The sequence below is a fragment of the Vombatus ursinus genome, unplaced genomic scaffold, assembly GCF_900497805.2.
Source record: "Vombatus ursinus unplaced genomic scaffold, bare-nosed wombat genome assembly UNPS02012602.1, whole genome shotgun sequence".
In the NCBI taxonomy this organism is placed as follows: Eukaryota; Metazoa; Chordata; class Mammalia; order Diprotodontia; family Vombatidae; genus Vombatus; species Vombatus ursinus.
The window spans coordinates 4,417,184-4,435,316 of NW_020952380.1; the positions used below are offsets into that span (position 1 = coordinate 4,417,184).

The following is an 18,133-nucleotide window of genomic DNA, read 5'->3' on the forward strand; positions in this document are numbered from 1 at the left end:
TCCCAGGCCTGGAGTCAGGAAGACTCATCTTCTTGAGTTCAAATCTGGCCTCAGACACTTACTAGCTATGTAACCCTGAGTAGGTCACTTAACCCTGTTTACCTTAGTTTCCTCGTCTGTAAAATGAGCTGGAGAAGGAAATGGCAAACCACTCTATTATCTTGGCTGAGAAAACCCCAAATAGGGTCACAAAGAGTCAGACATGACAAATCACTAAACAAGCTCAAGATAATTCTTCATGACTCTAATTTGCAGAGAAGGTGCTGACCTATACTGGTCAAGGGAGTTACCTCAACCAATAGTTCTTTAAACCTATGAAATTATAAGTCCAGTCCCTATCCATATACATATCAATTACTTCTGCCCATCTTCCCTGCAATACTTTAAACTCTTTTTCTTTTGTTCATTGCTTATTGGAGATGGTGAAGATCTGTTTGGTGTCCTGAAGAGACTAGAAGTAGAAGATGGAATAGCTAAAATAAATAACCAGGAATGTTTCGATGAAGAAAAATGGTGGTTCCCCTATCATATGCTGGTAAATACCTCAGGACTTACAAACTTCTCATGATGGTCAGTACAGTGATGGTTCAATTTCTAGACATATGGCGGGTTGATTCTATGGGATCACTGAATGGACCACAAATTTGATATGCCAACTGTGTTGCTCTAACATTCGTTGAATCTGAAACTCCTTCACAAATGGGCATTGAAAGTGATTTGTGTTCTTCCATTCATAGCCTGATAACTTGTACTGAAAGTTAATGATGCAGTGACACTTGGCAGAAGTTTTAGAGCTGCGTGGCAGAAAGGCAGCCAAATGACATTACTTCTTTACACAGACCCCTTGGTTTTGCTGTGCTCTGATATATAGTTTCATTAGGACTATATTTCTAAGGACTGCATTAACACACAGCTGGAGTGATCTATGGGTGTAGACCCAGACAGGGTAGGGAAAATCAAATTTATGGTCTACTGTAGTCATCTTACAAAGTTTCCAAACCTATACCAGTGGCTTTCCCATTTCCTCACTGTGGGTTGTAGCTGTCTTCACTTGGGATATCACGAGTTTCTCTATGGGTCTAAGAAGTGGAAACAAGAAGTAGCGTCTTTTACATGACCTTGGTTTCCTTCAATACTTAAAGGATCTGATATTTTCTCAAGTGCAGTTGTCCTTAGGCTAATGCAAATCCCAGCCTCCTAAATGAGATGGATTTTGAGAATAGATGTGGCTGAAAAATCTCAGCCAACCTGATAATAAGTCTCTTCCAACCTAGCTAAGTAAGTGTTCAGATGATGTTTATCAGTTCATTTGTACCCAGAGCCTAATTGGTTTGGTAGTACCTGACAGAGTTTGTCTTCTGGTATAGGCTTTGACAACTCATGGTACCTTCAGGTGCCAGTATGGCACCAGAAGAAGACTTTAGTAGATGTTGATATCACAAATGTTATTCAATTATACAAAGAAGATTTGGAAAATCATGCCTTCAATGGAAATAAGGAAGTTGGGAGAAGGGACAAGTTTTAGGAGGAAGGTGACAAGATCAGCTTTGATATGTTGAATTTTAGGCACCAATGGGAAATCCATATGGAGATGTTCAGCAGACAAGTTGGAATTCAGGAGAGATCAGATAATTGGGACATCACTAGCATATAGATGAAAATTGAAGCCATAGGGGTATATGAGCTAGTAATGTGAATGAATGTAAAAAGAAAAAAGGGGAGGGAACAGTACACTGAAGAATACCCATATCTGGGAAGAAGAAAGAGGAGGATGAACCATGGAGATCAAGAAGATACAGTCAGAAAGGAGAACCAAGAGAAGGTGGTATCATGGAAGTCAAGAAGAATGTTATCAAGAAGGTGTGGTGATCATTTATACTTCAGAAAGGTCAAAGAGGATAAGAATTGAGAAAAGATTATTGGATTTTGAAACTGATAGGTCATTGATGACTATGGAGAAAACTGTTCCAGAGCATGATGGCAATGGAGACCAGATAATAAAATTTGGTTGTTTCTTGTATAAAAGAAAAACCAAGCTTCAGAAATAGAAAAAAAGGCTTTGCTTTTTAGCCCTGATGATCTTAGCCCAGGGATTCATCCATTTCAGTCTTGATTCCAGATAATCACATTGTTTTGTTTTGTTTTGTTTTTATGTGCTCATTGAAGATTTTATAAGATATCGCAGCATACCACATGAATAGTGAGATATCCATTGAGGATATCCTCAATGGCAAGAAGAGCTGAGTTCAAGTCCTATTTCTGATATATATTGATTCTGTGACCCTGGGCAAATCACTTAATCCCTCAGTAACCTCAAGCAATTTTTTTTCAATTTTTTTTTATTAATTTATTTTGATTTATCAATAATCACTTCCATATACTTTTGAGTTTAAAATTTTTCTCCCCCTTCCTCCCCACCACCCTCCCCAAGACGGTGCACAATCTGATATAGGCTATGCATTTACATTCATATTAAACATATTGTCACATTAGTGATATAAGTAAAAATTAAAACCAGTAGGAGGAACCATCAGAAAGAGGAAACAAAACTCAACAGAAGAGAAAAAAAATAGCAATTCAACTTCCACAGTTCTTTAACCTCAAGCAATTTTTTAAGACCACAAATTGTAGAGAAAAGTCCCTACCTGCATTGGTAAATGGAGCTTGCTCAACTGGGAGTTCCTTATACCAATACAAATATAGGGGAGTCCTTAACTCTTGCTAAGGGATAACATGACCCCTTTGTATCTGAAATGCTATGAATCTATTGCCATAAATGAGAAGGGGTGGAATTGTCATCAAATTTGGTTTTGATGATCATGGGCATTCTAAAGGTCATTTAAGATGTTAAACCTAAGCCAGAAGCCAAAAAGTAAGACTTAGTCAATAGGGTTTTTGTGTGGCCTTTTAAAAGCTATGCATGTGTTTTTGGGTTTTTTTTTTTGTTTTGTTTTTTACATTGTTTACATTTTTAAATGGGTTTGAGTCATCCTACAAATGGAGCTGAAAACCCTCCTTTTTCTACCTCTCTCCAGAATTTACTGCATGTGCACAATGAATAGTTCAGGAAGGGCTTTTATACATGAAATGTTGCTCAGTTGCAAAGCTCTGAATGAAGCAATATAAAAAACATTTGCATGCTCCTCTGGAAGGCCATTTGGTTATCTGTATGCCTGATGCAGGACCCAGCTCCATAATTGGTGTGAAAACTGCCTGCCACTATAACTGTTACAGGGTGAATATGGGATAATTTATCTCAACAGAAGTTGGCACAGGGAGGAAAATGGGCCTTTAGTATTCTTATCAAATTTGCATGAGTCCAAAGGGAAGGCAGGGCTGCAAGGGCCCTGACCTTACTGGCATCAGCTTGAGAATGGGGGAAAGACAGAAGGGGGAGAAGGGAGGAAAAGAGCCTCCATTCAATTATCTCCTCATTATGTTTCCATAGTGATGGCTCTTTAAGCAGGTCAAAACTTTCTCAGTGGAAACAAACACCGGTTCTCATTCAACATCATCCAAACAGGGATGGCCATGTTGGCTGCTGGCACTGTTGGAGCCCAGTTGAACCAGGAAAGAGATATACAGGAGCAAGAGTGGCAGAGCCTTTCTTTGTTTCAGCTGCTCCAAGGAGTAGGAGGAGATATTGGTGTCAAACAACCTCTAAGAAAGCAAAATGCTCTTTCACAGCTGGGAGCCAATCTCAGGCAGCCCCGGGGCTCTGTATACTCCCAGGGCCCTGCCCCTGACCATGTACACACTCATATCACTCTCACACATGGCTATTGAGTGGTCCTAGATAGTTCTGGCTTAGCTCATCTGACTCTGGGCATTGGCATCTTATTAGCAGGGAGGGCCCTTCCCCCAGCTTGCCTCAGGGACTCACACTGGTCTGGCTCATCACATGCCAGAGACCGAGGTTAGCTGGTTGCCTGCTCCATTGTGAGTGTTATTGTGGGAGTTTCCTGCCCTACTTCTCTTAGGGGGATGCTTTCTGTCAGGCAGCATGAATAATTTGGCTTCCCATGAATCTAGGCTCTAACAACTAACCAGGCACAGTGTTAGACCCGCTTTTGTGGAGACCCTTTGATTCCCTAGGCACAGATGACAGTGAATTTCTATTATAAACACTGTGAAAATCTTGAAGGTTAAATCACTCTTCTCAATCTTCTTTTTTTAAAGACTTATTTTTAAGATCTTGTTAAACTGATATCAATCTGCTCTATATGTAATTGTCGCTTTGGTCATTCCAAGCTTTTTTCCATTTTTTCCACTGGTTGTGCTTATGTCTTGCCCTCTGATTGCTTCACATCCTCTAGCCATTAACACTCCTGTTTTACTGCAGATGAGCTCATCGTCACCTACCACAGATGATTTGGGAACCCATGAAGAGTTGTTGGAATCAGCTATGACATAGTTTGAGTCACCACAATGGTGAAGTGACCTAGGACTTCTAAGTCTTATCCTCCCAGGCGGGATGTTTGCTGGTAGGCCTAACTTTGGAGATCATTCCCCTGTTGCCTTTCTAGATCATTTTACCATTGCACTGACTCAAGTAACACCAGGTGGTATTATTACTGATGACCAATGGAGCATCCTAGAGATCAGGTGGTCAATTCTTAAAAGTCCTCCAGATTCACTTTCTACTCTTACCCTTTCTTATCCCCCCACCCCCCCAAAATTAAAAGCTGATAAAATTCAACAAAAATTACTAAGTTAAAACTCAGCTGACAATACACTTGGTTTGAACTAGCTAGGAGGTTTTGTAATAGCCAGAAGAGAAATAGATTTTTAGGGAAAGAAGGAATGAGTACAGCTTTCTCTAGAACTTAGCACAGCCTTTTCCATCTCTGATGTCCGCTCTCTTCTCAGGTGTCTCTCAACTCCATCTTCTTTGTATCTCCCTGCTAGTAGCTTCCACAGTTCAGTTCTTTAGCTTAGGACTGCTTGAGGTTTGCTTCTGAAGGAATTTTTGAGTGGGGGTGGGGTGGGGTAGAAGATAGTAAGAAAAGGTTTCTAGGACATTTCCCCAAATTTGTCTGAAACTATGCTCTTATCTAATGCTAGGGAGAGAATAACATTGTATAAGGGAGAGAGTAAGATAGTAATACAGTAGCTCAATCTTCAAGGCAGCTTCTCACTCTGCAGAAGTCATGACAGGGATGGGTACTTCTTGTTACAGGCCAGTGACATAGCCCAGGCATATGGGCTGCAGCTATGAGTAGGTCAGCTGGTGACTCGTAAGGCAGACATAGCTTAATGCAATAGTGTGTTAACTCAGGAACAGCTGAAGTAGAAGATTCTAGTTCACAGCTGCTCAGACTACTGGGCCCCTGTGATCTGGAATGTTGAGCCCTTCAGATATTATGCATGATGAAGTGTACACACATGCACACATGTATACACACACACACACACTCTTAAGCTTCCTGAATAGTTTATGTTGAACAGATTAAGGTTGTCTTAGTTCCATGGTGGCATCACAACAGAAACAAATAGTTCATGAGAAAAAAGTTTCTTTTCAATGATCTTGCAATTACTTCAGTGGATCTGAGATTTCATAGATTCGGGGACCCCTTCAATGAAACTCTTTCATATGTCCTCCCATAGAGCTGTTACCCAATGTGCTAGAGGCCTGGCTCTAAAACTTTAATTTGTGTAATTACCAACTGTGCACACGTGAGATGTCCGGTGACTATCCTTTGGCTCTCAAGACAGCTCACTTCCATAATTAATCACACATCGCCTCCAAGATGTCTCTCATAATAACGTCTCTACTAGTAATATGTTTTTAGGCCATTCATACTCACCATGTGCTTCTCCATCATCTTTTGGATAAACCCATCATCTTGCAATTATTTAATTACCTATTCCACATGACCAAGAAAGAATCTTTCTCCATGCAAAATCCAGTGATGTGAATGAAAGATGGCACTCTAGACTCTGGCCTCATTAACACCATAGGTAACCAGCCTCTTCACTGCCACTTGCTGCCATAAATGCTAATCGAATGACAGGGTGGGTCTTGAGACTCCAGAAACAGAAGAAACCCCAGAGATCATCTAGTCCAAACCCCTCATTTTACAGATGAGGAAACTAAGAATCAGAGGGGTTAAGTAACTTACCCAATGTCACACAGTAGTAAGGCCAACTTTCAAGATCGGGTCTCTGGACCCAAAATAACAGTTTTCCATTATATCATCTTAGGTCACACTGCACAATGAGTCACAGAATCTAACAGCTAGAACAAACTCTCAAAGCTCATCTAGTCTGACCCTCTTATTTTATCAATGAGGAAATGTGACCTACAGAGAACAAATGACTTGCCAAAGATGACGCAGTTAATTAGCAGTAGAACTAAGACAAGAACCCAGTCACTTGACTCCCCAGGACCACTGTTCTTTCTGCTGTACTACTCAAAGACCCTATAGGTAGATATCAAAGGCACAACCTCATCAAATAAGTACAGAGGATTCTAGACTAGATAGAAACTACATTCTCATTCATTCTCTCTCTCTCTCTCTCTCTCTCTCTCTCTCTCTCTCTCTCTCCCCGCCCCCCCCCTCCTCACTGGAACAAAATGATTCCTCACTCCCTTCCAACATCCTTCTGACAAACAGGATGGGAGACAGGATGCAGAAGGCTCAGTTTATGCAATTAGGCTTGACCTGGATATCCTGTCAAAAATGCAGAGCCCCTCAGCAGCAAGAGAGCCAAGTGGGTTTGCATTGTTATAAGTTTACAATGATTGGATCTGAGCCTCCTCTCTCAATATATCCTGGTCTGTCCTACCCTCCATCTGCATCCTCACTGAGCAGCAACCTTAGAGAAAGAACATTCGTGTAAATACTGTATTATCAGTGAAAGGCAGCACCAAGTTAAAGACAGCAGAAGTACCTTCCTATTTCTAGTAATACCATGGGCAGTGGAGATTGAATTCAAAGTTCAACTTGTCATGGTCATAACAAAAGAAATTATGTATGACTGAAGTAGTTTTAACTTTTAAAAATACAACTTCTGATCATATTCAGGTTTTTAAAAGCTTTGTAAATAAGATGTAGATTGCACATATATAACATATTGTTTACCATTTTAGGGAGGGGAGAGAGGGAGAAAATTCGGAACCCCAAAATTTTTTTTAAATGAGTGGTAAAAATCATCTTTACATGTAACTGGAAAAATATATACTATTCAAAAATAAAATTAAATAAATAAAATGTAATGTTGAATAGAGCTATTATTTGACTTTCACTTAAGGACAAAATTCAGGTAATCAATACTCCTTTTTTTAAATGGATAAGGAAACCAGATTACAGAGCCAAAGTGGGAGCCTAAACATCGACTCTAGGACATCTGGCATGTAGTCTATTTCTCCAGCCGTTAAATTTCATCATCTTTGCTTAGGTTACTCTTTAATAGTATAATGAAAAGAGGAAAGGTCTTTGAATGAGAAAATGTGAGTTCAGGACCTAAAGCTGACATTGAACAGCTGTTGTACCCTGAGCAAGTCTCTAGTTCTCTGTGTAAGGCAGCTCCTTGCAAAATATAAATAATAATAGTTATGCAGTAAGAGGGAAGTGTCTGATAAACCTTAAGCAACACAGAAACTTGAACTCATTCTTTGAACAACTTTCCAAAGAGGAACCTCAGAGTTTCAACTTTACTACTGGGGTGAGAAAGATAGGAAAATAGAAGTCAATTGATGGGCAATGAGGAGAAGCAGACCTTCCTTATTACCAGTTTTAGGAACATGTCTCCAAGCATGCTGTAGGGCTGTTGTTATTCAAAATAACAATAACAACCACCACAACAGCTAGAGACTATATATTGCTTTATGGTTTGCCAAGTATTTTAAACATGTCATCTCACTGGATCCTCACCTATGAGGTAGGTGGCTCCTATAAACCCTATTTTATATAGACAGAAACTAAGGCAGAGAGAGGTTAAGTGACTTGTCCCTGGTCACACAGGTAATAAGTGTCTAAAACAGGATTTGAACTGAGGTCTTCCAGCTTCAAAGTCTGGTGACCTATCCACTATACCACCTTGCTGCCTAAAATTCAAAAGATCTATCAGCATTCCACAGGAGACCTGTTTCAATTTAATATAATTTGAAATAGGAAATTATGGCTTGGGCAGGAAAAAAAAAAAGCACTTCTTAACTATGTGTTCATTTCAATTTAATTCAACAATAATTTATTAAGGGCTTACTGTTTTCCATATACTATGCTAGGTGCTGGAGATACATAGACAAAAATGAAAACAGATTCTATCCTTAATGATCTTATACTCTACCACTACCATTCCAATGGAAAGATTGTACACTTGATTCCAAAATATGCAAGAGACAATTCACTATTGCTTAGGGCTTAATTATTCATTTTGAGTTCTCATCTGCCTTCTTTTCCTATGCTAGAGACACAACTCTTTAGAAGGATATACAAAGGAAAGGAAAAAATGAGAAAATTCATATCACACATTTGGAGTTCTGATGAAAAGCTTAATGAGGAGCTTGAGGGAGAAGAAAAATGTTCCTACCACTAGTAAATAAAGACTTTGAAGAATTTTGGATTTTCCCCATGTGTTTTAGTTCACTGCCCCTTAGTATGGATAACTGAAAACAGCCATTGGAAATGCAGGGGGGTAAAAAGTCTCATTCAAGCTTATTTGTATGAATGGACACCACTTTTCCCCATTACCATAAGAACCAATAAACCTTGGGTTTTAATTATTGTTTTTTAATTAATGGCAATAAATGTAAGATGCCTTTAAAATCACCATATGCATAACTAAAAAATCATAAGTAAACTGTTGCTGCATGGTGGGTGGTGGTTGTTGTTGTTTTGTCCTATGAGGAGGTCATCATTCTTTTCCTGTCCTAAATTCAGTTCCTATAACAATCATAGTAATAGTTGTCTCTGGATTCCTACCTAGAGCTAAATAGGTGCATCCCACTGCATTTGACATCCTAGATAGTAAAGCAGGTTGATATGTCAGTATAAGGCTATATAACATTGGGAGTTTAGTTCATTTGTTAAGTTACCACTTTACAGTGCAAATTAAAATTAAAGTTTAACTGACACTCTAAGGATATTTTCCTTAACACCTCCCTCCCAAAAAAAGACATTTTCTTTAACAAATGCCTGTTCTTTTATGAATGTTCTTGAAATAGTTGATGACTAAATAGATGATTTCTAGGTTTCCAATTCCAAAATCTTATGATCCAATTAATGCCTACCTTTGTTGTTCGGTTGTTTCAGTTGTGTCCAACTCTTCATGACTCCATTTGTGGTTTTTGACAAAGATACTAGAGTGGTTTGCCATCTCCTTCTCCAGTTCATTTTACAGATGAGGGAAACTGAGGCAAACAGGGTCAAGTGACTTGCCCAGGGTCACACAGCTAGTAAGCATTGGGGGCTGAATTTGAACTCTGGTCTTTCTGATTTTCTTGACCAGTACTCTATCCACTGTGCCATCCAGCTGCCTCAAATACCTAAAGTTGATTTTTTTTCAGAGTATACAGAACCACAGAATCTTTGAGTTGGCAAGGACCTCAGAGACCATCAGTGCTCATCCACATAGGATTAGGAATGCTCTCTCCCACATAAAAAATAATGGTCATTCAGTCTCTACTTGAAGTTCCCCGAGGACGAGGAAGGCACTATCTTTCCCTAGCCAGGCTACTCTACTTCTGCAGGGCTCTAAATTGGTAGGAAGTTTCTCCTTACCTCAGACCAAAATCTGCCTCTCCAGAATTTCTACTCACTACTCTGAGTTCTACCCTCTGGAACCAAACAGAAACTAATTTCTCTTTTGGGTGTTAATCTTAGCGTCTTCCCTCTGAGATTATCTCAATTTCATCCCATATATAGCTTCATTGTACATAGTTATTTGCATATTGTCCCCTACCACTTCTCCCCATTGGTCTGTGAGCTCCTTGAAAAGAGGAATTTTTTTTTTCTTGCCTTTCTTTGTATCCCTAGCACTTAGCACAGTGCCTGGCACATAGCTGGCACTTAATACTTGCTGACTTGACAAACACAAATTTTCTGTAATTATGGAACAGGAAGCAAAATCAACATACAACAAAACAAATGACGTTAACAAATGAAACTAATCAATGACAGATGGCCACCCCGCCTCAGACACAAACCTTGCTTTTTCATTAGGAGCAGGTAGATCAACAGGACTGATACAGACTATATACCTGCTTATAATATAACTTCAACGTATGCTTGCTTTCTGCAATGCCCACAGAAAAGAACAACAACAAACTCTTTCCTCTACAGGCTACCAGTTAGAGCTTTATTCCTTCAACTTTGACTCTGTTACTTACTCACCTGTATGTATGACCCTGAATAAGTCACTTAAATTCTTTGGGTGTCATTTTCCAGAAATGAGGTTGTACTAAATGATCTCTAAGGCCTGGCCCAGCTCTAAATGCTATGATCCCTGTGAAGGCTTTGATTTGCAAAACCTCTACTGAAGTCCCACTCTGATACCTCACAGTGGGGTAGCAGTATGACTGGGTTAGGAATGGACTGTGAGTCTATCATCTGAGAGCCAGTCCGGTTAAATTTGAAGAGATTATCAGCAAGAAGACTGGCTACAGCAAATCACCAAGAATTTCCAGTAACTTGTCGCAGGGGTCAGACCTAACTCAGGAAGAAATCATGCTGGAAAAAAAACAAAAACAAAGTATAACATTCAGAGTGGTTTGTTTGGTTTTTTTTTTTTAAGATGAAAATACCACAGCAGAGGGTAATGCTAAAAGCTGTCATAGGTCACATATATCTTATTATGAATGGTTTTTAAGAGACTTTCATGAGGGCAGGTTTTGATAACGAGATACAGGAAGAAGATAAGGAAAAAAAATAGCAAGTGGACACAGGGGACCTGAGGAAGAATGGACAGGGAATATCACCAAGAGGGAGATAGAAAGTGAAGGGCTCTTCCTTGGTACCTGCAGAAGCAGGGTTGTAGTCAGTTTTTATTCTACACGGAATTTAGTTGCTAAGATTACTTGCTATGGGAAGCGTCCAAATATTTGATTAAAAATGTTGGCCACCAAACAGCAAAGCTGACCCACTCAAAATTAAGCTCTGTTTAAGAAAAACAACCAGGCTTCCAGTTGCCTCTTTGCTAATTTAATATGCATTCTCAGTCCTTGTATTTTCCCATCTTGCTTTCATTTAAAGATACGTGTGTGTGTGTGTGTGTGTGTGTGTGTATGTATGTGTGTGTGTTAAATGTAGCAACCAGACCCTACATTCATTGTTGAGGAAACACTGGATTCAAAACCAAAACAAACCACTTCTTGAATGAAAACAGTCTGCATCTAAAACTAATCTGTGTTACATAATAGCTTTTGTTCAAAAAAAAAAAAAAAGACAGTCACAGCTTTAGTGGGATTGAGGTAACCAGAACACATTTACTATACTAGATTAATCCAGGACACCAGGGGTAACATTTCATTTCTTTTAAAGATCCTATGTCTTATGGAATTTTTAGTCACCACAAATGTTAGGATCTATATATATATACACAATATTTTAAATTGGGAACCTGGGAGGACAAAATGAGATTTTTTTTCCAAGTGTCCAGAAACAACACGATGATTTAAGAATCCTATTTAGGAAAACAAGGAGAAAATGTTAGTATAATGAAAAAATGGGAGTGTCAAAAATGTGTTTGTGTCATCTAAAATTGGTAGTAATCTTTGAGGAGGCTGTCAGTCTCCTTTCTGGCCACAAGATCCATGCCACAGTTTCATTAAGTAACGGGACATAAACAAGGAAAGAATGACTACCCACAATTGTGGGGTGGGAAAAACACCCAAACCCCACTCCTGGATCAGCCCAATTTCAGTGAGTCACTTCCTCTGGGGACCAAGGGTAAACATACTAGTTGTTTTCTGAAGGATTTAGGGAGGTTAAAGAGTACATTACGACTGAGCCTTAATCAATAATAAAAGTCTCATCCAGTTTTGGAAAAAAGTGAATAGCTGTTCAATGCTTCTTCATAATCCCTACTTTCTTCACCTCCAAAACCATGCAATAGCAATTCACTATTGTTTTGATGGTCATGATGACATAGCATTCGTGAGATTCTATAAAACTAGAATGGAAAGAAGCTCAAACTTCATTTGTACTTATCTTCATTCACCTTGGATGGGTGTAGACCTCTTCTTTTTTTTTATTTTTTATTTTTTTGCATGGTGCTAGGTGGCACAGAGGATAAAGTTCGAGTCCAAAAGTTAGGAAAACTCATCTTCCTGAGTTCAAATCTGGACCTCAAATATTTACTAGCTGTGTGACTCTGAGCAAGTCACTTAACCTTGTTTGCCTCATTTTCCTCACCTGGAGAAGGAAATGGCAAAACACTCCAGCATCTTCGTCAAGAAAACCCTAAATGGGGTCATGAAGAGTTGGATGGTTGAAAAATGACTCAACAACAATTATTACTTTTAACATCTTTCGGCCTTGAATCAGACCTTCAAGGCTAGCATGTAGCCTTTCTGGCCTCACAAGCTTTCTTGACACAGAACAGTCTCTGCCAGCAGCACACACACGTGGCTGGATTAAGCCTGAGCTGCCCTGTAAAGCGCGCACACACATACACACTCTTTCAATGTGGGCTTTTCATTCCTAAAATACTTCGTTTCTAAACCACTTATATGCTTCTCTCGGCATGAAAGAATTCAAGTGGCCCTTTGCCAAGATAACACTGTTTGGAGACTCAGATGTGTTGCTTCTTACTTGGAGGCTGCTTTACCTAAAAAAGTTCATACATTGAACACTTTAGGGTAATTATGAGGGAAGAAAAATAGAGATAGAAGGTAACTTAATGAAAAATGTCCCTCCTCACTCCACCCCCACCAGGGTACGTAATGGCACTACTAGAAATATGAAATATAGCCTATAATTACTTCTGTTGAGAATGGGAATTACAGATTCCAAGTTAAAATGGCCAGTTTACAAAAGTAAAAACATTTTTAGCAGAAAGGGTTACTAAACTCCTGTCTATATTTACTTTACTGACTTCTACACACTTTACACACTCATACTATAAAATTGAATTTTGGAAGAAGGTTAAGTTGGGGTTCAGCTTTGTGGCTGCTTTTTAGGGGGAACGGGCATAGCCTTTTAGTTATGATATTATACCATAGAACTGAGCACACCGATACAAGGTTAATTTCTTTCATGGGGGTGAGGTTGGGATAGCTATAGAAGGGAAAATGATTTAAGAAGATGTTATCTGCCTTTCCCATTTTTGTGAATGTATTTCCAAATCTTTTTGGAGGGATTCACTCACTAAACAAAGTGTGAAATCCATACCTTTGCCTAGGAGCTTCAGACAGCTACACTTGAAAAACAAAATATACCCTTAACTACATCAGCTAGATACATAAACATACTCACACAAAAGTGTGTGAAGAGCTTTATATTAACATCTATCGCACACACGCACACCACAGTCAATTTCATTTTCACCAAAAGGATTTCCAATGTGGAAATACAAAAAATAAAACTAATGTGAGTAAAGAGGACTCCTATTTGTCATTTCTTTCTCAGGGAACTGGGGGGAGGAGGAGGGAAAAGGAGGGAAGCCAACTTACTTTCTCTCCGTCTCTGGGGTTGACAGCGTGCTACTGAAGCCAAGCGATTCCTATAAGAGAAGATTCATGTCTGTAAGTATAAGAGCAGAGGGCTTCATCTGACTTGTGCAGAATATCAAATTGAAAAAAAAAAGGCAGAAACAAAAATAGCTGATTAAAGTCATTGTGCTTACTTCAATCTGGGATCGCAGCTGTAGTGACGTGGGGCTGGCATCAGGTTTCTCCTAAAACAGAACAGATGCGAGTTTAATGAGACATCCAAACGTGGCACACAACAGAATGGCAAATAGAAGAACAGGGAGGGATGGAAAGGGTTTGGGGAAAGGTTAGAATAGAGTGGGAGGAGATGGGAGCGATTAACAGAAGTTCTCTAAAACCTAATGTACTCCCTAAACAAGAACTCTGACGGGCTTTGTCGAAAAGGGGGCTGATGCCCGACTTGATCTACTTACCACTGCTGATAGAACTACTGATGGCGAAGAAAGAAGCACAATCCTCGGAGAATACATGGAGACAGACTAACATTTTGAGAAACATTGAGAGACTAAATGATGGGCTTGCAAAATTCTCTGAATCAGGCTGTGTACCAGGACACAAAATTTATTTCAGGTTTACATATGTCTGTTTTGGTTTTTTATATGAGCTAAACTCTTTTGAAAGTTCTTACATTCAGAGACCTCAGTCAGAATGATGGCGTTAAAAATGTTCAAAACAAGTTAAATAAAAAGATGCCATAGTGTGCTTGAATGAGCACTGGACCTACCACTTTATCTATTTGACCATGGGCAAGTCACTTAACTTTCCTGGGTCTGTTTCTTCATTTGGGAAATGCGTATTACGTGAGGTGATCCCTAAAGCCTGTTCCACCAATCATCTATGATCTAAGATACCTGAGAAAGCTTCATGTCTTATGGAAATTGGAAAGAATGCTGGTCCTCAGAGTCAGAAGATCTGCCTTTAAATCCAGGCTCTCTTCATGGCTTTAAGTTATGTCACTCCCCCTCTATGGTCATCTGTAATTTTTTTCATCTGTAAAATGGGTGAGTCAGACTAACTGATATCCAAGGGATCATTCCAAATCCTACATTCTACATTGCTCCTAAGACAAGGTAATTGGTACAGAAGATCATTCAAAGAAAATGTCAATATCTATTATATAAAGGTCAGATAGAAGGACAGTAAAATTATCATGTGAGAATCTAGATAATTTACTAGAGTAGACAATCATAGATTTAAATAGAAGTAGAGAAGAGTCACAGAATTTCAGAGCTGTAAGGGTCATTAGATACCATAAAACCTCTCAGTTTAATGATAAGAAAACTGCCTCCACCCTTCTTTAAGGGAGAAAAAAGGAGGGAAATTCTCAATACCACTCATGAAAAGAATACAAAAAACTGTTTTGCTCCTTTCAGCACTAAGATATTTGGCAATTCAGGTTGTAACTTCTACCTTGGAAGTTTCCACTGCTGGAATTGCAAACCTCTTTTTGTAAAGATAACTTTTAATTTGAAATGAGCAGGTATAGTACAGTAAAAAGATCACTGTCACTGGACTCAGAGGACTCAATTTAAAATCCTGCCTCTGACAGGTATAACCTGAATGGTATCAGAAAAGTCAAGTAACTTTCCTGGGCTTTGGTTTCTTCATCTGTAAAATGAAGGGGTTGACCTAGATGCTTTCTGGGGTCCCTTCTGACTCTAAATCTATGATGCTATGAACTTGACAAGATAATAGATGTTTACAATCTGAAGTTAAGTAAATGAGATGACCAAGAATTTTTTTTAAATCATCTCACCACATAATATGAAAAGTGGACTTAAGAAAATGTAACATTAATTTCTTTCATGGGGGTGGGGTGGGGTAACTATAGTCTTATTTTAACACATCAGCGAAGGGAACCCATAGATGACCTTTAATCTGAAGCATTTTGGTAGAAAATAAAGTGAATCAATATAGTGCTCAGCACATATTTTGAATGATAGATTCTATTTCAGTAGAGGTTAAACAAATCTATCAAAACTGCCAGAAATCACTGAAAATGATGTCACAAAATCCATTTTCTATAAACTCAGGGTCCATTTCTAGAAACCACATCTCTCAAAAAGTTAGCATTTTTTAGACACATTTTTAAAAATCTAAGACAGAGGCAAAGAAGAAAAGCTTCTATAAAAAGTGCTTGATTGCTGAAAACACAGTTATATCCCCACCGAAGTCACAGGTTAAATGACAAAAGTAGAGCTCAGCAACTCATTAAGGTCATTTTACAGGTAAAACCAATCCTTTGCCTCTGCAAATATGCCAGAGTCAAAATCAAAGCCTTAGGGAAGGAGCAAGGTTCTGGAAAACCAATTCTTCCCGCCCACTTTGTTTCTACTTTTTGTGAGATTCCACCTCCCTCCCTTCCTTACTTACTTACTGCTACCATTACTGGGAGCCAAATGAGTTTTACAGCTGGAAAGGCAAAGGGGATAAAATCTTCTATTGACCCAAAAGCCCAAAGGAAGGAAGGACACCAGGTACCTACCAACTTATTTAAAAGCCAACTTCTCTCTTCTAGAGGAAAGAGGATATGAAACAAAGACAGCACAAATTTTTTGTGTCGTGACTGGAAGCTGCATGCATTGAGCTAAAAACTCAAATGTATCCAATCAGCAAAACTGAGCTAATCTCTCTTAAGTGCTTACTGATACCTTCTCCCCTGTGATGTCAGATAACTCATTTCTCTCAGCCTTATTTTCCTCATCTGTAAAATGAAGGGGTATGATCAAATGACCTTTAAGGCTCTGTTACTACTATCTATGGCCTTATTTACTTATTTGGGAAAGTTGTTCTGGAATTAAATATCCTAAATACAAGAATCCAATTTAAGAAATACTTGATAAAAATTTACTCCATGTGTATAGGCAGAGTACTGTGCTCGGCAATGGAGAGGGCCATCTAGTCCAGTCCTTCCTTTGCACAAATGGGGAGACTAAAGGTGATGGAAGTTAAGTCACCTAACAACTCCCAGGCCATGTCAGAGGTAAGACTGGAATTCCCATCATTTTCCAATAGTCAGTGCTCTTTCCACTGACAGGTGAACTCTAGTTCCAGCCCAGTAAAGCAGTGGGAGTTCAGATAAATCATTTCATGATTTTGAACAGATAACAGGGAAGACCCCTTTCTAGCTTCAGGATCTATAACTCTTTTTTTGTGGTTATTTAACTTTCATAAGTTTCCTCCAACTCTACCAGTATGTTGCAAACTACCTGAGGGCGAGATAAGGACTTCTTTGTAGGGCTCACAATTCCTATTTCAAAATGAATAATATGCATTCAATAAATAGAAATTGATTTGTACTTAGTCAAATTCTCTTTTCTCAGCATTTTGGTTCACAAAATCTGAGTGGGAATATGTAATGAAAAGTTTCGATTCAATGAAGGTCTCATCTTAGAAAGTAAGAATGGCCTTTTGAAAAGTAAAAGTAAACAAAAATGATGGGAAATGTCCATAAAGATCTTTACATCTCTCCTGCTTAATTATGTCTATAAAAACTTCAAAGCAATTTATGTTATAAACCCCTCTTGTTTAAAACAAAACAAAACCCAAACACCATGAGTGCAGCATATTCCCAACCCTAACCTCAATGTTCAGGAAACCTCATGCCTCAACTTTTACAATTAATATTAAAAAGGTAAATTTGCCCACCTAATAACAGTGTTGTTGGATCCACTAGGAGGTTAGCATTATATATGAGGATATAGAATTTATAAAGCGGGAGAACATGGCACCTGAGAAATATTTTTAGATCATATTCAGAGAATGAGCAAATATTCAAATATCACACACAAAAAAGGGAAGAGCTGGAGAAATAACTTTTTAAGTCAGGCATTACATTTTTTTTAATGGTTGACTTTCCAATGGCCATGCCACTGTGGTAAGTAAGCCAACAGTCAATGTGAAGAAAGCACTTTACAAACCTGAAAGGACTCTATAAAGAAGAAAAAAAAGCATTTTTGATGCACCTGCTATGTGCTGAGCACTATGCTAAGCACTTTATAAATATTATGTCATGTGATCCTCATGATAACGCTGACAGGTAGTTACTGTATTATCCCCATATTACAGTTGAGGAAACTGAGGCAAACAGCCGTTAAGTGACTTGCCCAGGGTCAAACAGCTAGTGAAATCCTGAGGCTTTACTTCGTGCCCAATGCTCTATCTACTATGTTACTTATAAAAGAGAATCGTTATTGTTTTCATTTTTACAGCATCACAAACATATGGAGGATTAAGCTGATAAGCAAATTTGTAATCCTTTTAGTTAGAATAAATTCTGTGGCCCTGGTTATTCCACTTTTGTAGTGGAATGGAATAACTGCATCTCTTTGCTCCATTACTTCTATCTTTTATATGGAAAAATCGTTATTCTAACAAGTTAATTTGAGATATGGTTAGCAACGAGACGTATCATACAGCCACTCTAAAGCCTTCTAAAACTCTTCTCGGTAACAGGCTAATAATGTAACATTTGTAGAA

The 18,133-nt window shown here is 38.7% G+C and overlaps 1 protein-coding gene across 2 annotated transcripts in view; it reads right to left on the bottom strand.

Annotated features, from left to right (window-relative positions):
- The window catches only part of SASH1 (SAM and SH3 domain containing 1), a 400,079-nt gene that overhangs the window by 108,968 nt on the left and 272,978 nt on the right, over window positions 1–18,133 (bottom strand). For both annotated transcript variants that reach the window (XM_027857970.1, XM_027857973.1), the window contains exons 3-4: window positions 13,789–13,839; window positions 13,616–13,665 (exon numbers count right to left, since the gene is read on the bottom strand). In XM_027857970.1, coding sequence (XP_027713771.1) covers window positions 13,616–13,665; window positions 13,789–13,839 — 101 coding nt within the window. The remainder of the gene's footprint in view (window positions 1–13,615; window positions 13,666–13,788; window positions 13,840–18,133) is intronic.